Source organism: Euleptes europaea, chromosome 18, assembly GCF_029931775.1.
Source record: "Euleptes europaea isolate rEulEur1 chromosome 18, rEulEur1.hap1, whole genome shotgun sequence".
Taxonomy (NCBI): Eukaryota; Metazoa; Chordata; class Lepidosauria; order Squamata; family Sphaerodactylidae; genus Euleptes; species Euleptes europaea.
Genome location: NC_079329.1, coordinates 7,527,670 through 7,551,582, shown reverse-complemented (window position 1 = coordinate 7,551,582; position 23,913 = coordinate 7,527,670). Strand labels below are relative to the sequence as shown.

At 49.9% G+C, this 23,913-nt stretch overlaps 1 protein-coding gene across 1 annotated transcript; it reads left to right on the top strand.

The window, feature by feature from the left end:
- Positions 1–748: 748 nt before the first annotated feature.
- NFATC4 (nuclear factor of activated T cells 4) lies at positions 749–19,301 on the top strand. Its single transcript, XM_056863905.1, has 9 exons — positions 749–1,646; positions 7,485–7,647; positions 12,988–13,187; positions 13,844–14,016; positions 14,946–15,086; positions 15,832–15,887; positions 17,565–17,691; positions 18,125–18,646; positions 19,234–19,301. The coding sequence occupies exons 1-9, from the start codon at positions 778–780 to the stop codon at positions 19,299–19,301; spliced, it is 2,319 nt and encodes a 772-aa protein (XP_056719883.1). The 5' UTR covers positions 749–777.
- Positions 19,302–23,913: the final 4,612 nt, after the last annotated feature.

Below are 23,913 nucleotides of genomic sequence, written 5' to 3'. Positions count from 1 at the left end.
TGGAGATCGCCTGCTATTACACCTGATCTCCAGCCGATATAGATCACCTCCCCTGGAGAAAATGGCTGCTTTGGCAATCGGACTCTATGGCTTTGGAGTCCCTCCCCGCCCCAAACCCCACTCTCCTCAAGCTCCTCCCCCCCAAACTCCAGAAATTTCCCAAGCCTCACAACAACCCTGTGAGATAGGCCAGGCTGAGAGCTAATGGCAGGCCCAAGGTCACCCAGCATGCATCCTTGGCAGAAGTGAGGATTTGAACCCAGGTCAGCACTCTATCCATTATGCCATACTGGCACACCAGGGATCCCCTAGTGTGCATAAAAATGTGCCTTTTGTCAGTTACAACAAACAAACTAACCCTCAAATAATGTCTGATGAGGACTGAGTATGCTGCTGGAGGTATGGAAGGGCGAGAGCAGTTGAGAGTTAGTTCTAGGGAGAAATAACCACATCAGAGAGAGGTGAAGAAGTCTGAGCTGAGTGTGGAAGGGGGGGGGGATTTCTCATCTCATTTATCCCCTTCTACCAGCTTACGATTCCTCAATGACTCTCAATTTCTTTTCCAACAATATGTTTGTTTTATAGTATTAATACGATAGATTTGTTGAGGTTTTGACATATTTGCCGTGAATCAATAAATGAAACTGTGTCTTCTTTCCAGATCTGGACACGGACAGCCTTCCTGTCTACTGCTCGCTCACGTTGGGGGACCCCCCTCCCTACGCTTCTCCTCTGGGCATCCCCTGTCCGTTGCACCCGGGCGGAGGCCGAGCTGGCATGCACTCTCCCCCTCCCCGTCCGGCTGACTTGGACGGGGACACTTTTGAGAGCCAGCCGGCCCGGCGCGTGCGGCTCGGTGGTTCCCGGGTGCTCGAGTGCCCGAGCATACAAATCACGACCATTTCCCCAGGCCGATGCACCGAGGAAGATGACTGGGACTCCTCGCCGCGGGACTACCTCCTCCTAGAGGCTTTTGGGGGTTATCGCGAGGCACCACCAGCATCTGGCTTCTTCACTCCCAGCCCCGCCAGCAGCGGTAGCGTCTCCCCATGGAGCTTCTTCTCGGACGACGAGGCACCCGCCGGGGACGACGTGGAACATGAACTGAACGAGGCCGCGGCGCGGTTTGCCCTCACGTCCCCCTTGGGCTCCCCGCGGGGTTCCCCCAAGCCCTGGTCGTCCACCGATGAGTCATGGCCAGTCTACGGCTCCAGCTATTCCCCGAGCCGGGGGACCGAGGATGGGTGGATGCTTCTGGGCCCACGGCCAGCTTCTCCCTGCGGCAAGCGGCGCTACTCCAGCTCCGAAACGCACTCTTCGGCATCCCCATGTCTGTCTCGGCGGGGCAGCCTTGGTGAGGAGATCTCTGGGGAATCCGTGGAGGCGGGTGCTGACGTGGCCCCCTATAACTGTGCCGGAACCCGACCGGTAGAGAGCATTCCCCAAAAAGCCCGCAAGACGTCGACGGAGCAGACGGTGGCCCTGACCCGGAAAGAGGAAGGGAGCTGCAATGGAGAGGATGGCGGCAGCGCCCCAGTGGGCTTTGGACTTGGTGTGGCTCGTAAAGAAGGGATGGATTACCTGGCGGTACCGTCTCCGCTAGCCTGGTCGAAGGCCCGTATTGGAGGCCACAGTCCCGTGTTCAGGTAAATGAAAACTGCCCCCCACCCCGAGAGAGAACAGCATTATTTGCTTCCTGATTCTCCTTAGGAATAAAAAAAAGAGCCATCATGGCTCTGAACGGTGGTCTGTTTCAGCAGAGTCTTCCTAGGCCGAGTTCACACGTGCATGTGAACAAATAAATGCACAAAGGCTGTTAGGTGTCCAATATGTCATAGCTAGGGTTGCCAGCTCTAGGTTGGGAAATACCTGGAAATTTTTGGGGTGGAGCCTGAGGAGGGTGGGGTTTGGAGAAGGGGAGGGACTTCAATGCCATAGCGTCCATTTGCCAAAGCGGCCGTTTTCTGCAGGGGAACTGATCTCTGTCAGTTTAATTTAATTTCAACCCGTTGGACCAGAACCAACGGGTTGAAATTAAATCAAAAGAGTTTCCGTCTAGACATTAGGAAGAATTTTCTAACAGAGCGGTTCCTCAGTGGAACAGGCTTCCTCGGGAGGTAGTAAGCTTCCCTGGAGGTTTTTAAGAAGAGGTTAGATGGCCATCTGTCAGCAATGCTGCTTCTGTGACCTTAGGCAGATGATGAGAGGGAGGGCATCTTGGCCATCTTCTGTTCACTAGGGGTGTGGGGGGGGGAGGTAGTTGTGAATTTCCTGCATTGTGCAGGGGGTTGGACTTGATGGCCCTGGTGGTCCCTTCCAACTCTATGATTCTGTTGCCTGAGATCAGTTGTAATAGTGAGAGATCTCCAGCCACCACCTGGAGGTTCTCAATTCCAGTCATAGCCCATCTGCCTATGCAAAACTATATTCATACATTTCTGGCTAGAAAGTAAGACATTGAGTAACCTCACTGTTTCTCCCCTGCAAGCTTTATGAAATCGCTCCCAGGGGTAGCCAAATCTTACTCACCATAGGCGACCAGGCGAGTGGCTGTTTACAGCCTCCCCTAGAAGCAGCTAGAAATTTGGGGAAGTTGGTGTTGCTCATTGAGAAGTGCAGGGGAGGCAGATGAAGATCGGGAAGGGTTCAGTCTCGAAGTGTTTCCTGCTGTTTTCTTGAGCTGGAAATGCCAAGTCCTGCTTCTCAGACCCACATAGACAGGGCCAGCTGGATGACTAGGGTTGCCATCCTCCAGGTACTAGCTGGAGATCTCCTGCTATTACAACTGACCTCATTCCAGTAGAGATCAGTTCACCTGGAGAAAATGGCCGCTGTGGCAATTGGGCTATATGGCATTGACGTCCATCCCTTCCCCAAACCCCGCCCTCCTCAGGCTCTGCCTCAAAAATCTCCCTCCGGGTGTTAAGTGGGACATGGCAACCCTACTTGTAGCACTCCCCTGTGAAGGAGACCACTAGGCTGCCTCCAATTCCTCCACTCCGTCACCCCACATATACAAAAATGTGTTGGCTCTCTCTTGCTCTCTCACACACATTACCAACCCACCCACCTGCTTCTCTGGGGTCCGTGCCAGCAGGATAGAGGGCCCAGAGAATGGGGAGCCCAGAGAATGTGGAGGGGCTGTGGCTCAGTGGTAGAGCATCTGCTTGGCATGCAGAAGATTACAGGGATTAGGCAGGTAGGTGATGTGAAAGACCTCTTTCCTGAGACCCTGCAGAGCCGCTGCCGGTCTGAGCAGACAATACTGACTTTAATGGACCAAGGGTCTGATTCAGTATAAGGCAGCTGCATGTGTTCAATGTGTCATTGCTCCATTCTCCCCAGCGTCTCTGTAGCCAGGAAACGGGAGATCTCCCCACAGATCCCGTAATTCTCGTTTCCTCCTCCTATCAGGATGCCGGGGGGCTGTCCCAGAGGCCTCGGAGATAGCACAGATTTCCTGGTGGGAAGGTTGCCTGAAGGAAGGGAAGCTGCCTCCCCCAGATATCCCCCTCCCTTGGGCAGTGGGAGGCCCCATTGACGTCACTGGAGCCTCTGGGGCTGTCTCTCTTTCCCTAGTGGGAGTGGACGGGCCAAGGTCTCCGGTCCCTCATGGGTCCACCTTGGCAGCTAGCCTGCCATAGTGACCCCCTCCCAGCGCCAGCCCCAGGGAGCAGTGTGTCATCGCCCCCCCCCTTCGAGATTCTCCCCATCCCTTTTGACAGCTTGGAGCACGAGCAGCAGAAGAATCGAAGGAGTCCTGTGATAGTTCTCTTTGTCCGTTCTTCTCTCCTGTCTGTTGTACGGGGTGGGTGGGGTCTCATGGCGGTAGAGTTGCCAATCTCCAGGCGGAGGCTGGAGCTCCCCCGGAATTACAACTGGTCTCCATGTGACGGAGAGAGGTTCCCCTCGAGAAAATTGCTGCTCTGAAGGATGACCTCTATGGCAGTGGTTCCCAAACTGTGCTCCACAGTTCACTTGGTGCTCCGCGAAACATCTCCTAGTGCTCCGTGAAGAGATTGGAAAGGAAAATACTACTGTCATGCGGTTTAGTGTCTAGGTGCTAGGTGAAAATTAGTGCTGCGTGACAAATTTCTCTCCGTGACTCAAAACGTTTGGGAACCGTTGCTTTATGGCATTATATCAAGCTGAGGTTAGCCTCCACCCCCAAATCTACAGGAATTTCCTAATCCAGAGCTAGCAAACTCTGGCAGGGGGAAAAAAAAGGTGGTCCAAGAAACCATGGGAACGGCAAGAGGTTCAGCGGCTTCATACCCCTCTTCCCAGCTCTTAAAGCGAGACGGATTCTCTGCAAAAGCATCTGACACCCTTTCGGTCGGCCGCTTGTAGCAATGGGCTATCCTTTCTCCCCTCTGCCAATTTTGCTCTCCTGGCATAGATCCCATGTATCTCCCCCCCCCCATCTGAATTCCTCTATCCAAATGTGCCAACCTCACAACGCTGCCCACTAGAGAAGGGGTGCTTGTGGGGGGGGGGCACCCTGGATTTCATCCTCCCGCCCCTTCACCCAGCCAGTTGGAATTCGCCCGCCGCGCTGGAAGCTCTTTGGTCTGGTTGCCAGAGGTTCCGTTGTATAAAAACAAGTTGTCAAGCCAGCCCGGGCTGAAGGGCTGGTGTCTCCAGTTACACATCCCAGACCCCAGCTCTGCCTGCCCGCAGGCCGGGGGTGGCGGAGAGGGGGGGCGGGAGCAGGCATAAACATCCCGCGGCTCCTTCCCTGTTAAGGTAAGCGGTTGGTTCACAAGTATGCCTCTCGCCACGTGGGCCGCCCTTACTGTTTGCACACGCAATTCATAAGTCTAGAATCCACAGTCTGTAACGGCCGTCCAACCTTTAGCCTGGTTGGTTTATATCATGAATTATCTTGTATAATTAGCCTTATCGGACCTCAAAGCCAACTGGCCTTTCGTTAGCGGTAGAAATAGGGCTGCCAATCTCCAGGTGGTGGCTGGAGATCTCCTTAGGGTGGGGAACCTCCAGGTACTAGCTGGAGGTCTCCTACTATTACAACTGATCTCCAGGTGACAGAGATCAGTTCCCCTGGAGAAAATGACCGCTTTGGCAATTGGACTCTATGGCATTGAAGTCCCTCCCCTCCCCAAACTCTGCCCTCCTCAGGCTCTGCCCTACAAAACTCCCGCCGGTAGCAAAGAGGGACCTGGCAACCCTACGTCTTCTGCTGTTACAACTGATCTCCAGCTGATAGAGATCAGTTCCCCTGGAGAAAATGGCCACTTTTGCAATTGGACTCTATGGCATTGAAATCCCTCCCCTCGCTGAACTCCGCCCTCCTCAGGCTTCACCCCCAAAATCTCCAGGTATTTCCCAACCCAGAGCAGGCAACCCTAAGCAGAAAAGAGCAAGAGAAGAAGAATAGATTTTTATATGCCACCTTTCTCTACCACTTAAGGAAGAATCAAACCAGCTTAGAATCACCTTCCCTTCCCCACAACAGACACCCTGTGAGGTAGGTGGGGTTGAGAGAGCTGTGACTAGCCCAAGGTCACCCAGCTGGCTTCATGCGTAGGAGCGGGGAAGCAAATCCAGTTCACCAGATTAGTGTCCGCGGCTCATGTGGAGGAGTGGGGAATCAAACCCGGTTCTCCAGATCAGAGTCCATTGCTCCAAACCAACGCTCTTAACCACTACACCACACTTGCTCTCCAGCGTGTTAGTACGTGGATGGGAGACCACCAGGGAATACCAGGGCCTCCATGCAGAGGCAGGCAATGGCAAACCACCTGTGTTAGTCTCATGCATTGAAAACCCTACTGGGTCATAAGTCGGCTGCGACCATTTTACACACAAACTTTTTCTAGATCTAGGCCTGATTCAAATGTGTCAATGTGGGTTGCTGCTATATGAACAGGCTGAGGGGGATCCTCGAGATAAAACCACTGAGGAATCTAGTTTGCAGGGAAGGCACGAATCACGCTTCAGAAGTAATGACAAGCTACCATTTGCTACGAATGCGGATCCTGTCCTTTGGTGTTGGTCTTTGTAGTCTGTAGTTAATGGCTGCTGATCTGCTTTGCACCTGCTCTGTTGTGAAGAAACCTGATCCAAACCTGTTCAGCCGGCATTCGAGTCGTTCGATGCCAGTCGAACAGAACAGGTGAAGGGCTCACATCTTGAGAGTTTCATTCGGGCGCAGAAAGTTTGACTTGCAGACAAATTCTATGCAAAATTCGTGGCATCCCTAGTTAAACGTGGGTCCCTGATCTGAACGGCATTCGAGTCATTCATTGCCAATCAAATAGATTGGCTCACGTCTGATAGTTGCGTTCGGGACACAGAAAGTTCGACTTGCAAACGTATTCTGTGCAAAATTCGTGGCATCCCTAGTTAAATGTGGGTCCCCAGTCCAAATGGCGTTCGAGTCGTTCGGTGCCGATCGGACAGACCAGGTGATGGGCTCACGTCTGATGGTTTCGTTCAAAATAGACGCTTTCACCGATGATGGCTTCTTCAGTCTTGTTGTCTTCTTAACACTACATAGTAGTCTGGTGGTTTCCACCAGACTACTATGTAGCATTAAGAAAACAACAAGGCTGAAGAAGCCATCATCGGTGAAAGCGTCTATTACCTGGAAGACGTTTCCATTCTACTATAAGTGCCAGCTTGGTCTCCTTTTGAAACACCTGCAGCACATAGCCAGTGGATATAAAAGTCTGATTCCCCACTTGGACTCTTGGAAAATCTGTAGGAATTCCTTCTACTTTCGGGACCAGCTCTTACAAAGACTGAAATTATACTGGAAAGTCTTTAAGACTCAAAGAGAAACATTAGACATAGATTTGTTGTATATAGTGTTCTTTGACTTGTCTTTTGATATTTTTGTATAATGTTCTCTTGTTTGACTGTCGCTCACCTATAGACATTGCTTGCACTACGTTTTGTATTGACTATCTCCTTTTGAATATATGTATAGAACTGAGCCTTGTGTGGATTGTTTTTGCATAGCCTCCAGGTGCTGGCTGGAGATCTCCTGCTATTACAACTGATCTCCAGCCAATAGAGAGCAGTTCCCCTGGAGCAGTTCCCCTGGCCGCTTTGGCAATTGGATTCTATGGCATTGAAGTCCCTCCCCTCCCCAAACTCCTCAGGCTCAGACACTTTGTGAGGTAGGTGGGACTGAGAGAGTTTGGAGGGAACTGCAAGTAGCCTAAGGTTGCCGGTGGCAAAGAGGGACCTGGCAATCCTAGGCTAGTCGCAGTTCCCCCCAAACTCTCAGCCCCACCTACCTCACAAAATGTCTGTTGTGGGTAGGTGGGTGGGAAGGAAAGGCGATTGTAAGCCTCTTTGAAACTCCTTTAAGGTAGAAGAAAGCAGGATATAAAAACCAACTCTTCTTCTTAAAGGCTTATGACCCACCTATTCAGCTTGGGTGGGGATGTGGGTGGAAGGCTGAGAAACATTCAATTTTTTTAAAAAATGAAGTACTCTTCTCTCCGTCCTCCCAGGTCTTCTGCTCTTCCGCCACTGGACTGGCCCCTTCCCAGTCAGTATGAGCAGTACGAACTGAAGATTGAAGTGCAGCCTCGAACGCACCACCGGGCCCATTACGAGACCGAGGGCAGCAGGGGTGCCGTGAAAGCTGCTCCGGGAGGACATCCCGTTGTGAAGGTATTGTCAGGGAAGGGGAGTATATCATCGGAGACGATGCATCGCAGGTGGCGAAGAGTTTGTAAACCCCCACTTCGCCTTTGCCCCCAGCAGTTGACTGGCAATTCTGCGAGCCAATGGTCCTGGCCGCAGAGCATTGGAACGGCATGCACAAAGGTGTGCGTTCGGTCCCTGGCATCGCTGATTAAAGGATCTTAGGAGGTGTTGGGAATGACCTTTCGGAGACACTGCCAGAGCAGACAACACAGAGCTTGATGGACCAATGGTCTAACTCAGCATCCCCCAAACTGTGCTAGGGGAGGGGACGTGGCTCAGTGGTAGAGCATCTGCTTGGCATGTAGAAGGTCCCAGGTTCAATCCCCGACATCTCCAGTTAAAGGGACTAGGCAAGGAAGTGATGTGAAAGACCCCTGCCTGAGACCCTGGAGAGCCACTGCCAGTCTGAGTAGGCAATAGTGACTTCGATGGACCAAGGGTCTGATTCAGTAGAAGGCAGCTTCACGTGTTCTTGTGTTCATATGCTCTGCAAAACATCTCCTAGTGCTCCGTGAAGAAATTGGGAAGAAAAATACTACTGTCATTTGGTTTAGTATATAGGTGCAAGGGAAAACTAGTGCTCCATGACAAATTTCTCTCCTGAAAAGCGCTCCATGACTCAGAAAGTTTGGGAACCACTGGTTCGAACTTGACATTAGAGTAGGGTTACCAGCTTCGAGGTGGTCCAGGAGCTCTCCCAGAATGACAGCATCTCCAGACTACAGAAAAGTCCCTGGACTTTGCCTGGAGGAAAAGATGAGATGCACTCTATCTTATACCATAGAGTCCTGCTCACATGACAAAGTTGATGATCACGGAGTGTCCTATGTTTAATGAGCTGAGGGCCAGTTTAATTACTCCGTTATTTAAAAATATGGGAATGTCTAACGAACCATCTGGCGGTACAAGGGTGCAGGTGACGTGGTTATTATCAGATACAAATGATTCTCTGTGGCAAAATTTATAGGGGCAATAAATAGCTGGCCCGTGTTGCCTGTCAGCATGGTTTATTGACTTCCTGGATTTTCTTATTTCCCCCTATTTTCTCCACCCACCCCACAACCTTCCCCTTCCCCCCAACCTCTATTCCAAATCTATTTTCATTTGGCATTTCTAGCCAGACAAATCCAGCCGGAAAGTTTTTCAGGGGGGGGGGTGGCTTTTTGAAGCCTCGATCCAAAAAATCCGAAAGATGAAAATTATTCCCACTTCAAAGGCATGCGTTACTGTGTGGGGGGAAATAAAAACAAACCTCCAAATGTCACAGATTTGTTTTTCCCCTTCAAAAGTGAAACGGTGGCCTACCAAAGCTAGATCTCTGCGTTTAATAAGCGGTGGAAGTTTTCAATTTTGAGATGGGAATGAGTGGGCGACATTTGGGCAGCTTGCCCGTTCAAAGGAAGGTGCCGTGTGAGTCTTTTGGGAGAAATGGGATTGTGGGAAGGGGTGGTGGTAGCCTTGCCGACTACATGTTGGGAAATTCCTGGAGATTTTAGGTGGCGCCTTGGAAAGGCCAGCCTTAGGTAGTGGGGACTTCAGTGGGGTATAATTTATTTTATTACATTTCTACCGTGCCTTCCCTAGCCTGAAGGCCATATAGTCCACCCTCCAAGGCAGCTATTTTCTCCAGGGGAACTGCTCTCTGTAGTCTGGAGAACAATTGAAATTCCTGGAGATCTCCAGGCCACACCTGGAGGTTGGCAACCCTATTGGGGATGTTGAACTTTGACAGATCCCTAGTGAACGTAGTCCCGTACCGGCTGCAGCAGACACCAAAAGGCAGCTTGTGACAACTCGAGGACCTTACGGATTGATTGTGGTAGAAACATTTGTGGACTAGGGTTGCCAGGTCCCTCTTCGTCACCGGCAGGAGGTTTTTGGGTGGAGTTTGGGGAGGGACTTCAATGCCATGGAGTCCAATGGCCAAAGCGGCCACTTTCTCCCGGTGAACCGATCTCTATTGGCTGGAGCCCAGTTGTAACAGCAGGAGATCTCCAGCTAGGACTTGGAGGCTGGCAACCCTATTGACTTTTGTGGAAATGCTCGCTTCTTCAGGTGGACATCAGTCCATGGACGTCTATGCTGCAACGCATCCTGTCTCCATAGTTCTGTCTCCCAGTTTGAGGCGATTACAGTTTTGTGGTTTTTGGACATGGCTCCTCCAATGCACTTCGGACTAGGAAACCGAAGTCTTCCTTTTCAGCGGGAGCCAGCATGGTGTAGTGGTTAAGAGCGGTGGTTTGAAGCGGTGGAGTCTGATCTGGAGAACCGGGTTTGATTCCCCACTGCTCCACATGAGCGGTGGAGGCTAATCCGGTGAACTGGGTTGGTTTCCCCACTCCTACACATGAAGCCAGCTGGGTGACCTTGGGCAAGTCACAGAGCTCTCTCAGCCCCACCTACCTCACAGGGTGTCTTTTGTGGGGAGGGGAAGGGAAGGCGATTGAAAGCTGGTTTGAGTCTGAAAGTCGGCATATATAAAAATAGCGCTTCTTATTTCTGTTCTTCTTTCTTTTTCCTTTTTCTTCATTTGAATATAGATAAATGAAATAGCAAATACTTAGATTATGTTAAATAAAGAAAAATATATCTTATAAACGTTTGTAACAATATTAGGATTAGAATCTTAAACAAAGGAGATTACAAATAAATGACAAGATTGAGGGAGGTGTAGGGGAAGTCTTTATATTTTATTTTTTATTTATATATGTATGTATTTTCAACAGTTGTTTATTAGAATTTATACTTTGATGTTTACCTATATTGATTGTTGAATACCTTGTCCAATTAGTATAGAAAATAATTAATTTTTTTTTTTTAAAGAGAAAGTCGGCATATAAAAGCCAACCTTCTCCTTCTCCTCCTCCTTCTTTTTCTTCTTCTTCTTTCCTGTTAGAAAAGGCAGGGGTTTTGTGTGTGTGTGTGTGTGTGTGTGTGCCTCATCCTTCTTCCTTACCACATTCCCCTGTAGCTAGGACCTTAGGTCTGCTCTCTCTCACGCTCTCTTCCTTGCACCATGGGGCTGGTTTCCTTCTGCATCCATCCCTCTGCGTCACTCATTGTGAACTGTAAAGGACGGGAGGGGGGCACACAGGGAAAATTCCTCCCCAAAATCTATCCAGCAAATTCCTTTTTCTTCTTCTTGAATAAGTTCCTCCTTGTGCATTTTAACTTGCCTCCACCGTTCTCTTTCCCCGTTTCCCCCCCTCCTTGAAACTTGGCAGATCTCTGTAGGTCTGGAGGCTGCTTCCCTTACTGCCCCCCCCCAAACCCTTTCTGGAATGTTCCATCTTCCACGGCATGAGAAGGCGGGGTTAAAAAAGAGGGCGTGTTTCCCTTTAAGAGTCGAAATTGACAGCAGCTGGCAGTCTCGGCTCCTGATGGGAAACATCTGGGCAGCCTTGAGGCGAGACCACCGAACGGTTGACGTCTCCAGCTGCAGCGGCCAGTGCCAGAGAGGGTTCCGGATAAGAAGTAGCGGCGGTGGGAAATAGGGAGGGACCGGTAGACAGGAAGTACTGCTGTGACGTCGCTCTTTCAGGCAATGGAGGTCCACGGGATCTATTTCAAACTGCAGAGCTTGGCTCCAGGAGAACTGCAAGGGAGCGCATGAGCACGTTCCTTGACGTTCCACCGTTCCAAAGCTGGACCTTTCCCTTCAGCAGCTTAATAATGTTTGTGAACGTTCCGTGATGTCGTAGCCGAGCCTGGCCCCAGTTGAGCTGCAAGGGAGCGCATGAGCACGTTCCTTGACGTTCCAGCGTTCCACAGCCGGACCTTTCCCTTCAGCTGCTTAATAGTGTTTGTGAACGTTCCGTGATGTCATAGCCGGAGGTGCTTCATAGCCCGAGCCTGGCCCCAGGAGAGCTTCAAGGGAGCTCATGACCACGTTCCTTGACGTTCCAACGTTCCAAAGCTGGACCTTTCCCTTCAGCAGCTGAATAGTGTTTGTGAACTTTCCGTGATGTCATAGCCGGAGGTGCTTCATAGCCTGAGCCTGGCCCCAGGAGAGATGCAAGGGAGCTCATGACCACGTTCCTTGACGTTCCAACGTTCCAAAGCTGGACCTTTCCCTTCAGCAGCTGATTAGTGTTTGTGAACTTTCCGTGATGTCATAGCCGGAGGTGCTTCATAGCCCGAGCCTGGCCCCAGGAGAGCTGCAAGGGAGTGCATGAGCACGTTCCTTGACGTTCCACCGTTCCAAAGCAGGACCTTTCCCTTGAGCAGCTTAATAGTGTTTGTGAATGTTCCGTGATGTCGTAGCTGGAGGTGCTTCATAGCCCGAGCCTGGCCCCAGGAGAGCTGCAAGGGAGCCTATGAGCACGTTCCTTGACGTTCCACCGTTCCAAAGCTGGACCTTTCCCTTCAGCAGCTGAGTAGTGTTTGTGAACTTTCCGTGATGTCATAGCCGGAGGTGCTTCGTAGCCCGAGCCTGGCCCCAGGAGAGCTGCAAGGGAGCGCATGAGCACGTTCCTTGACGTTCCACCGTTCCAAAGCAGGATCTTTCCCTTGAGCAGCTTAATAGTGTTTGTGAACTTTCCGTGATGTCATAGCCAGAGGTGCTTCATAGCTCGAGCCTGGCCCCAGGAGAGCTGCAAGGGAGCTCATGACCACGTTCCTTGACGTTCCAACGTTCCAAAGCTGGACCTTTCCCTTCAGCAGCTGAATAGTGTTTGTGAACTTTCCGTGATGTCATAGCCGGAGGTGCTTCATAGCCCGAGCCTGGCCCCAGGAGAGCTGCAAGGGAGTGCATGAGCACGTTCCTTGACGTTCCACCGTTCCAAAGCAGGACCTTTCCCTTGAGCAGCTTAATAGTGTTTGTGAACGTTCTGTGATGTCGTAGCCGGAGGTTCTTCGTAGCCCTGCTTGATGCAGGAACAGAAGTAGGACTTGGGTCCTGTGGCCACCTCTGACCCGCCTGCTTGTGGTGGAATGGGATAACTTCTCCTCCCCCATTTTCCTGAATTGTCCCTTTTAGATTGTAGACTCCTTGGGGCAGGCAGTTGTCTGTTTTTTGCCTGACATGCTGTAACACACCCCATATCTGATGGAGCGTAAGCAATAAATAAAAAAAACAGGGTTTTAAAAAAATCTGTTTCCTCTTGCCTAACAGCGCTTATCAGGGCCAGTCATTCTTAAGAAATGTTTGTGGGGGGGTGGGGGAAGCAACAGTTCAGAAGAAAAATGGCATTATAGTTTCCCTATATCCACAGATTAATGTGAAAAATTGTTTTTTTAACTTAAACCCATTGAAAGATTGAGGGCTAGAAGCTTATTACTCTTCTTTCTTTTCTCCTGCCCAAGCTCTCAGGCTACGACGAGAAGCCTCTGACTCTGCAGATGTTCATCGGCACAGCGGATGAGCGGAATCTGCGGCCCCATGCCTTCTACCAGGTGCACCGCATCACTGGTAAAATGGTCGCCACCACCAGCTACGAATCCATCATCAGTGGCACCAAGGTCCTAGAAATGTCCCTGTTACCTGAGAACAACATGGCTGCCAAGTAAGAGTTGACCTGGGGCTAGACTTGCCATTTGCCCACCACGCGTGCAAACCCCTGCCCTCAGCCACGATGCACCACTGATAAGAAATAGAGGAGCAGGAGGAAAAAAAATGGCCAGAAAATGGTCTCTGTAGAAACACTCTAGGAATTTCCCCATCTCTCTATTGTCTTTACAATAGCGATTAGGGGAATTTCCTAGAGCATCACCCAAAAGTGACATGCTCCTCACTGGCCATGCAGCCCAACTGTTCCTTCCTCATAGTTTCATGCCAGGCCACTCCTAATTTGATTTTTTAAACATTGTTCCTAAGTCTGAATGCTTTGGGGTTTGGGGTTTTGTTCTATTTTTTTTTTTTAAATGATAACACATTGCAATATTTTTAAAATCGTCCAAATCAGTTTTCAAAAGCAAAGCTTTACATTTGGGGGAGAATAAAACTTGACATGGGGTGGGGGTGGGGGATGAAATGAATTCTGAAGTGTGTTCGGTTTTCAGATTTGTGCCTAATTACATTTCATCTCTGAATTGGACTTCTGGTTTGACAGATCAGCGTTGACGAGGGATAAGAAACTCCGTTATGTGTTGCTCTAAGAATCCTGGTCTGTTCTTTTCCAGCCCCCTTCCCCGAATCTAATCTTTTCCCTTTTTCCTCCAGCATCGACTGTGCGGGGATCCTGAAGCTGCGGAATTCAGATATTGAGCTCCGCAAGGGGGAGACGGACATCGGCCGCAAGAACACGCGAGTCCGCTTGGTCTTCCGAGTCCACGTGCCCCAAGGCAACGGCAAAGTGGTCTCCATCCAGACGGCCTCGGTTCCTATCGAATGCTGTGAGTTGGGGGCGGGAGGGGAAGTGAGGGAGGCGGAAGGGAACAGTTAAATTGTGGAACTCCCTGCCCCAGGATGTGGGGATGGCTGCCAACTTGGAAGGCTTTAAGAAGGGAGTGGACATGTTCATGGAGGAGAGGGCTATCCATGGCTACTAGTCAAGATGAATACTAGTCATGATGCAAATCTATGATTAGTTTATGAATACTAGTCATGATGCATACCTGTTCTCTGCCTCAATTCACCTCTGGGCCATGCAGGGAAGGGAGAGGAAATTTAACTCTTCAGCACTTCATTTGTTTTAATCTCAATTTTATGAAGGTTTTAATTGTTTCTTTTTTATTCTGATGTATTTTAAAAATCATTTTAACCTGCCTTGAGTCCTTAGAAGAAAGGCAAACTAAAATGTCTTAAATAAATCTCAGTTTTTTTCTAAATGGAATGGAAGTCCTTGATTTCTTGGCATTTTTTAAAAAAAGTGTTTTTAAATGATGCGTCTATTCTCTCTCTCTTTTAAAATGCTAATAGCAGAGGAAGGGAACGGGTTTGGATTATCAGAACCAAGTGGATGTTAAAGGGTTAAACCTCCTCATTCTTTCCCGCAGGATAAATTGAGGCTGCATGCCCCTGGAGCTTGCATTTGGTAGATAGACAGAGACGTGTGGTCTTTGTCTGCTCTGATCGAGTCCTGAGATGCTTCAACTGAAGATGCTGGGGATGGAGCCATGGCCCATCCATCCCCTCTGCAGCCATCGCTACAAAAGGCATCCTTGTCTGGTGTCATACATTCCAGTCATTGAGCCCTAGTACCGAAAATGGATTGACTGCATATTGGTGCTCGCACCAAAATAATAATGCCTCAGCCCTCCTGTCCCCCATATGTGGCTGTCTCTGTCCTGACTCCCCGTTCCTGGTTCTTCTTTGCTTCCAGCCCAGCGTTCTGCTCAAGAGCTCCCCCAGGTGGAAAGCTACAGCCTCAGCGCATGCTCTGTGCACGGGGGCGAGGAGATGACTGTTACCGGTGCCAACTTCCTGCCCGAGTCCAAGGTTGTCTTCATTGAACGAGGCCCCGGTAAGTGAACCGGCATTAGCTTTTGGCAACGGCCACCACCTTGGCTTTGATTGCTTTCAAGAAAAGAGTTAGACGATTCAGTTTTGCCTGTCAATAGCTCTGAGGGCTAAGAATGGAGCCTCCATGTGCAGTGGCTCTATATCACTCATTATTGGATGTCGGGGACAGGGAACGGGGGACTGCTATTTCCAACATGACACTCCTATAAGCTTCAGAGCGTCCTCCTGCGGACTGTTCTGAGAAATACAAAGCTAGTATTGATGGGGTCTCATCGGTCAAGATCCATTCTTAGAGTTGCCAGCGGCTGGCAACTGGCAGGAGACTCGCAGCTGGACGGGGCCCTCGCAGGCACCATAACGATGTCCCCGGCGACACACTGGCATTACTTTCGGCACGACTGGAAATGACCTCACCGTGTTGCTGGGATGCTATAGCATTCCGCTAGACTCTGTGGTTTAACCGCAGTGTCCCTGGCAACTCACTGGCATCACTTCTGGTCATGCCAGAAGTGATGTCAGCACATGAGATGCCGGCCGTTGCCTCCCCATTCCCCCCTCATTTGTCTCCTGCTGCCCTGCTGAGCAGCCATGGGAAGGGTTTGCTGGAGGCGGGAGACCACCTGCCCTCAGCAGGAACTTGGCAACCCTGCCTGTTCTCCTTTTCCTCTGTCCCAATCATCTGCTTGCCTGTCATGTCTCTCTGGGCCCCTCTTGTACGCGGTCACTCAATCACTTTTTGATTTCAGATGGAAAGCTCTTATGGGAAGAGGAGGCGAGCATTAATCGGTTAAAAAGCACAGAGGTGAGAATCCCAGTTGGGGATTTTTTTCTCTCTCTCCTACATCAATGCATTGTTTTATCTCTCTTTGAAAATGGGCATATCAAGTTACTTTGCTTACTCGCTCTTAAGTTGTTTATGCATGGGAGTTTTACCTGAGGTTCGTTGCTTACTGGACCCACACTTTCCTGATGGAAGTCTATGCACCAGCTGTCTCCAAGCTCAAATCAGGAAGTATTTGAATCCCCGCTCCTTGAAATGCTGCTTCGTAATTGGCTGTAGTGAGAGAAAAGTTCCCTCCCCCCCAAACCCAATTGCTGCCTAAAAAAGCATTTTACGAACAAAAATGGAGCAATCTGAAATCCCCGCCTCTGGACATACTGCTTTGTAATTGGCTGTGATTGAAACTAAGCTTGCGTTTCCCGCACTTTGCCTTATGCATGGAAATTTCACCCAGGCTGAGCTCAGGGGAGAGGGAAGAATCGGGTTAACAGAGTAATGGGAAGTCCTGGGATTTGCGAGGGCTGGCAGTGAGGTCATCTCTAATGGTCAGAAAACTCATGCATAACTCCAAGGAGCAACTGAGACAGACTGGGAGTAAATGTGAGTGAAAGTACCCATGCATAAATGGCCTTAATATCTTTTCCCAGTTGCTCTCTAGAGCAGGGGTGTCAAGTATAAGGCCCGTGAGCTGGATCCAGCCCCTTGAGAGCTGTTATCCGGCCCATGAGTCAGCTGAGACAGCCACCCCCTCCAGTCCCGATCTGGGCTGGCGAGGCATGCTCCAGTTCAACCAAGTAAGATTTATGTCATATCCACTCTCATAACAAATGAGTTTGACACCCCTCCTTTAGAGATTACCCTCTTTTTAACTTTCTCTTAGCAATGGCAGAAATGTCACACTGACACTGGGTGTGTGTGTGGGGGGGGGAGGTAGTTGTGAATTTCCTGCATTGTGCAGGGGGTTGGACTAGACGACCCTGGTGGTCCCTTCCAACTCTATGGTTCTATGAGAGCCGCCAAGAATATACCTGTGGCCCTGAGATTTCAAGACAATCATCAGTCTCAGTTTAGAGAGCTGTCTTGGTGCCCTAGCCTCCCACCTTCCTTGAGATGCTTATCGTTTTTTTAGCTTTCTTGATTATTTGTTAATTTTTTTTAGTTTCAGAGGTTATAGGAGCCCTTAGTATGGGAGCTTGGGTTTTATATTTTATTATGTTGTATTTTAAAATCTGTATTTTATGTATATATGTTTCATCTTAATGCCTGTGAGTAACATAAACATGCCTGGCAACATAAGGGGAAGCGCCTGGAAACTATAGCCATTCAAAAGAAGGGAATACAAGCATTCCAGCGAATATTGCAATAAAGCTAGTCGCATGAATTTTTTGGTTTACCGCTGCATATAAAAGTTATGTTTACACTATACTGTAGTCTATTAAGTGTGCAATAGGATTATGTCTAAAAAACCCAATGTACTGTAATAATGAAAAAGTTTGAAATATTGCAAGAATTACCAAAATGTGACAGAGACACAAAGTGAGCACACACTATTGGGGAAATGGCGCCGATAGACTTGCTCGAAAACGCAATATCTGCAAGGCGCAATAAAGTGAAGCGCAACAAAATGAAGTGTGCCTATAGGGGCGATGAGGCTGTTTGAGGACTTTGAAGAACAGGATCCGTCATTCTCTTCTGCAGACCTCCCTGACCCTCACTGTCCCCGAATACAATAACAAGCGAGCGTCGCGGCCCGTTCAGACGTACTTCTACGTTTCCAACGGGCGACGGAAAAGGAGTCCTGCTCAGGCCTTCAAATACTTACCTGGTACGTAAAGGCACAAACCAGGGGCAGGGAAGAAATGGGGAGGGGGGGTCATTTATGTAAATTTGCCAGGCAGCAACTGGCGAGAGGGCTGTGTGTGGGGTTATGGGGGAGCCACGATGCCAGCTGTGGCACCACATGACTTCCAGAGGAAAGGTGGAGGTGACATAAGGTAGCTCTAGGAATTGGCAGAAATTCTGTGGTAGGACTAGAGTTTCCAGCAATTCCTAGAACTGCTAGGAATCCTTGAAAAATCTGTGGTTTAACCGTAGAGTTTCTGGCAATTCTTAGAGCTACCCTATGCAGTTTTTTTTTTATTGGAAGTGATGGCACCATATGTAACACTGGGGGGGGGGGTCTTTTAATTTTTCTCCCACTGCCACCCCTGGGGGAATCTAGCGTTGCTGATCCCACTTCCTTCTCCATTTTTCTATAGTGATCTTCAAGGAAGAACCCCTTCCAGATTCGCCACTCCGTACATTCCCACCTGCCTCTCAAAGCACTCCTTTCCCTTCACAATCTTTGCAGAGCTCTATGGATTTCTCTCCTTCCAGACCTCCCTTCCCTTATGGCCCGGAGCGCTCCCCGCCCTGTTCCCCCTACAGTCCAGATTGGGGCCCGTGTTCCTTTCCCACCCCTCCCCGTTACACCCCTTCCTTCCGCTTCCCATCCGGCGAGGCCTACCGAGGCAGTAACCTCTCCGTGCCGCTCCTCTCTCCGGGCGACCTGCCCCACTTCCGTCCTTTGGATTGCCGCCCTCCCCACTTCCAGTCCCTCAGCCCTCAACTTGGTCCTCAGCCACCAGGGCACAGAGAAACCCACGGCGATGACAGGAGTCCTGAGTGGACAGATCTGGAACTGGGGCCCGAGGAACCGAACGCCAAAGAGCTGGAGAAGTCGGGGTTTGGTGGTGGCTTCCGGGCCAACCTGCCTGTCCATGGGATCACGCTGGAGGAAGGTAAAGCTAGAGTTGGGTATTGGTGTACTGGTTAAGAGTGGTGGTTTGGAGTGGTGGAGTCTGAGTTGGAGAACCGGGTTTGATTCCCCAGTCCTCCACATGAGCGGCGGAGGCTAATCTGGTGAACTGGATTTGTTTCCCCACTCCTCCCCATGAAGCCATCTGGGTGACCGTGGGCTAGTCACAGCTCTCTCAGCCCCACCTACCTCATGGGGTGTCTGTTGTGGGGAGGAGAAGGAAAGGTGATTGTAAGCTGGTTTGATTCTCCCATAAGTGGTAGAGAAAGTCACAATAAAAAAACCAACAACTCCTCATCGTCATCTTCCTCCTCCTCTTCTCCTCCTCCTCCTCCTCTCCTCCTCCTCCTCTAGAGCCTCTGCGTCATTTCCGAGTAAACCCAGCAGTGATGTTGGCACATTGCACACCTCCCCCTTCGTCTGGCCCTCTTTTGCCCGCCCGTCAGCTGAGGGCCGGCAGGCAGCCTGGTGGATTGGCAGGCAATTGGCAAGCCTAGCAATGGGCCATTTCCGTAGGCCAGCATATTTTAGCATCTTTGTTTACATCTCCCAACCGTTTTCTCCCCTCAGTGACCGAGATCATCGGCAGGGACCTGAGTGACTTCCCCGAGCCATCCTGCGAAGGAGGGTGCAGCTGATTCTACAGAACTCAGCTCCTCCCAGACAATCGGAGGCTCGGCCCGCACAGGCAACCCGGAGAAAGTCGTCGACGGCAGGAATCGCTTTGAGAAATGTATTTTTGTATTCGAGGGAATCTCATATTGACCTGTTGTCTGCCTCTGAGCTTCCTGCCTATCTCTTCCCCTCCCCACCGGTTGTTTTTATCCTTGCTTCCTTTCGTTCTCTCAGCTTTTCTATAAAGGACGTAACTCGGAATTGCCATGGTGCATCGCAGAGTGGTACGCCCCACAGTTTTGACTCTCCTCTGATGACTTCCTGCTAGAAGCTTCCAGGAGGCTCAAAAGACAAGCATGATAGGGATAAGCCAGCATGGTGTAGTGGTTAAGAGCGGTGGTTTGGAGTGGGGGACTCTAATCTGGAGAACCGGGTTTGATTCTCCGCTCCTCCACATGAGCAGCGGAGGCTAATCTGGTGAAGAAGAAGAGTTGGTTTTTATAAGCCGACTTTCTCTACCACTTAAGGAAGACTCAGACCAGCTTACAATCACCTTCCCTTCCCCTCCCCACAACAGACGCCCTGTGAGATGGGTGGGGCTGAGAGAGTGTGACTAGCCCAAGGTCACCCAGCTGGCTTCATGTGTAAGAGTGGGGAAACAAATCCAGTTCACCAGATTAGTGTCCGCCGCTCATATGGAGGAGTGGGGAATCAAACCCAGTTCTCCAGATTAATGTCAACTGCTCCAAACCACCGCTGTTAACCACTACACCATGCTGGATTTGTTTCCCCACTCCTACATATGAAGCCAGCTGGGTGACATTGGGCTAGTCACAGCTCTCGTAGAGCTCTCTCAGCCCGACCTACCTCACAGGGTTTCTGTTGTGGGGAGGGGAAGGTGATTGTCAGCCGGTTTGATTCTTCCTCAAGTAGAGAAAGTCGGCATATAAAAACCAACTCTTCTTCTTCTTCTAGCCACTTTCAGCTCTCCTTAGCTGGAGGGAACCTGGCATTGGCTGTTAGCATCCTGAGAGGTGGAATCTTTCCTCTGTTCATCAGATCTCTTTTGAATGCCCTTTATGCTAGTGGATATCGCACAATCCCTGCCGGTGTATCCCATCAGTTAACTCAGGGGTAGAAGAAGAAGAGTTGGGTTTTATATGCTGACTTTCTCTACCACTTAAGGGAGACTCAAACTGGCTTACAATCACCTTCCCCTCCCCACAACAGACACCCTGTAAGGTATTTAGGGCTGAGAGAGCTCTAACAGAGCTATAGCTTGCCCAAGGTCACCCAGCTTTATAATTTTTCTCCCCAGGAAAATTGCACACACACACACGTGGCGGTCTCCTGCCATAAGGGGACAAATGGGAAGCCTAGTCCCCACCCATGGGTAGAAGACCACTGTTCTAGGACATTCATGTATGCTACAGGGTGCTGTTGAAGACTGGCATGAACTGAGAATGCCCCCTAAGATATCTTCTCCAAAGACGAACATCTGAAGCGTCTACTTTGGTCCTTGTATCTTAGCATTCTGACTAGCACTGGGTCTCTGATAGTGGAAGGGGGGAGAGGCCATGGCTCAGTGGTAGAGCATCTGCTTGGCATGCAGGAGGTCCCAGGCTCAATCCCTGGCATCTCCAGTTAAAGGGACTAGGCAAGTAGGTGATATGAAAGACCTCTGCCTGAGACCCTGGAGACAAGACTGACTTCAATGGACCAAGGGTCTGATTCAGTATAAGGCAGCTTCATGTGTTCATGTGGGTAGGAGAACATCAGGTTTAATAGAGGGAAATGATTTGGGGGAGGTACTGTGGCTCAGTGGTAGAGCATCTACTTGGCATGCAGAAAGGTCCCAGGTTCAATCCCTGGCATCTCCAGTTAAAGGGACTAGGCGAGTAGGTGATGTGAAAGACCTGTGCCTGAGACCCTGGAGAGGCGCTGCCAGTCTTAGTAGACAAGACTGTCTTCGATGGACCAAGGGTCTGATTCAGTAGAAGGCAGCTTCATGTGTTCATGTAGAAGGTCCCTTCCAATGCCTGCTGCCTGAAATGTTTTCATCAAAAGAGGCTGGGCCTTCCATCTGGGACCTCCTTCACTTATAGCAGATGCTCTACCAGGAAGAACCACAACCTCTCTCCAAATAATTTGCTGCTGGCAGTGTTTCCATGACAGACACCCTGGCTTGCTCAAGGTACCAGATCTGTGCTGAGAAGGCAGAAAGCCTGACACCGCAGGATCCCTTTTGATTTTGCATCCCCAGCCTTCATCTCTGCCATTTTTTTGTGGTGCAAAGAGCCTTCTGGGCGATGCTTGCAGTAAATTCCACTTTCCCCCCATAGCCGACAATCTCTCTCCCGTCCTGAAAGGGTTTGGAATTGGGTCCCTGATGAAGAAACTGTCGTTGTGTTTAGACAAGAGGTGAGAGGGTGATATAGGGTGATATGGTTTTCCTTTGTTGGTTGTATTTGCAGTTCTAAGTGAACAAAATGGGGGGGTTATTGTATGTCTAGAAGACACAGTGCAGGACAATTATTGCTGGAGGTAATTGGAGGTGCTAGTCCTCATGGGGACTCTACTTTGTGTATGTGTGTATGTATGAACACACATACATACATACATACTACAGGAGCTTCAGGGTGAAGAACACAGGACTTTTTTTTAAAGCAGTAGAGATGCTTTGGAAACAAGGTGCAGTCTATATTTGCTTTCCCCCTTCAGGGCTAAGCACTGGGGGAAACCAGCTCCGCGAACTTCCAGCAGAAGCTGGCTTTGAGCAGCACTGATTGGCTGTTACCTGTGACGTTGCCAACAGACCTCATCCCCTCGAGTGGTTTTGCACTTTTTATAAGGTTTCCTTTAAAAAGTTTTTTAAAAAATAAGGCAAGGAGGGGGTAAATGTATATGTACACCTTTTCAAAAAGTAAAAGGTGAGCAGCCCTCCTGGAGGACGAAGGGAGGATTATGCATGATGGCTTGGCTGACCTTTGTCATGCTAGTTGTGAAGGTTGAAGGAATCTGGGCTCAACGCCGCCACTGCAGAGTCTGCCACAGACCCTTCTCTTTTTTGTTTACCTCTCTCTTCAGCCTGAGCTTCTCAGCTTTTATATATGTCTGCTTTTAAATAATCTGTTTTCTAGTCCTTAAGCCTGAGGAAATAAGCTTGACAATATACGGTTGATGAAAACTCAGAAGCTGGAGCGTCTATGGCCACTTGCTCCACGTAAGCTGAGTTTTGTCGCTTGGAGATCAGCTGTAATAGCGGGAGATCTCCAGCTACCACCTGGAGGTTGGCAACCCTACCTGTAATCCACTGGAAAAAAGACTCAGTGGCTGCTAAAATGATCATATGTCTGGAATTGCGCATTGGGCCTGCAGGTTACCAGGCTGGGAAATACCTGGATATTTTGGGGGCGGAGTCTGAGGAGGGCAGGTTTGGGGAGGGGAGGGACTTCAAGGCCATAGAGTCCAATGGCCACAGTGGCCATTTTCTCCAGGGGAACCGATCTCTGTCGGGTGGAGATCAGTTGTAATAGCAGGAGATCTCCAGCTAGTACCTGGAGGTTAGCAACCCTAGCTACTAACCACATCCTGTTAAAACATCCAATGGGTGATTGAGAACACAGGCGAGAGACCAGTAGGGTTGCCATCATCCAGGAGGTGGCTGGAGACCTCCCGCTATTACAACGGACCTCCAGGCGACAGAGGTCAGTTCACCTGGAGAAAACGGCCGCTTGGGAGGGTGGCCTGTGGCATTTCTACCCCATTGAAGTCCATCCCCAAACCCCGCCTCCTCAGGCTCTACCCCTAAAATCTCCAGGCATTTCCCAACCTGGAGGTGGCAACCCTAGAGAGCCCATTGTATAGAGCCCCGTTCCCCGCGTTCCTTTGAGAGGCTTGTAAATGAAAAACAGGAAATTAAATGTGCCCCTGTGGTGGGGAGTGTTTCATGGGCAGGGAGGGGGGATTCACAGAAGCCGGAGCCCCCCACCCCACAATGAGCTCCTTGTGGGAGGGATTTGAGGCTCAGGAATGAAAATGACGTGTATGGGATGGGGATGATCCATTCTCTAATCTGGACGGAAGGAGGAGCTGGTGTTCATATTTTTGATAAATATATGTGGGGGGGGAGGAGGGAGAATGTTCTTTTGTAATTAAATGCATAAAAATGTAAAGGAAATAACACGTCTTGTGCAACTTGTGTGTGGCTTTTCTCGGGGTCTGGTTAGGAGGCGCCTTAAAGAAAGGGAAGTTCTACAAAGCAGAAAAGGGTTGGGAGGAAAGGGTTGGGAGAAATGTGGAAGTAATCTTTTGCTTGTATGTGTGAGAGAGGGAGAATTAAGCTTCTTCCAGCCCTTGTTACTCATCATCTTTTTATATAGCGCAACCTCCAATTTTTCTCCTTCCTGACCCCGCCGGCTGAGTTACTGTGAGGTCTTGGCATGCTTCTAAACATTCTAACTTCTGCAGGTGAAGAATGAGGGTGAGATGGATACAATGGTATTCAAAAGCCACCCAATCTTGTTTAATATATATTTTTAAAATGTCCCACTCCTCCTTCAACGAGGGCAGGGCAGCATACTTTTTTGTCCCTGGGAAGAACTAAGGATCGATCACACCAAATCTTACATCCAG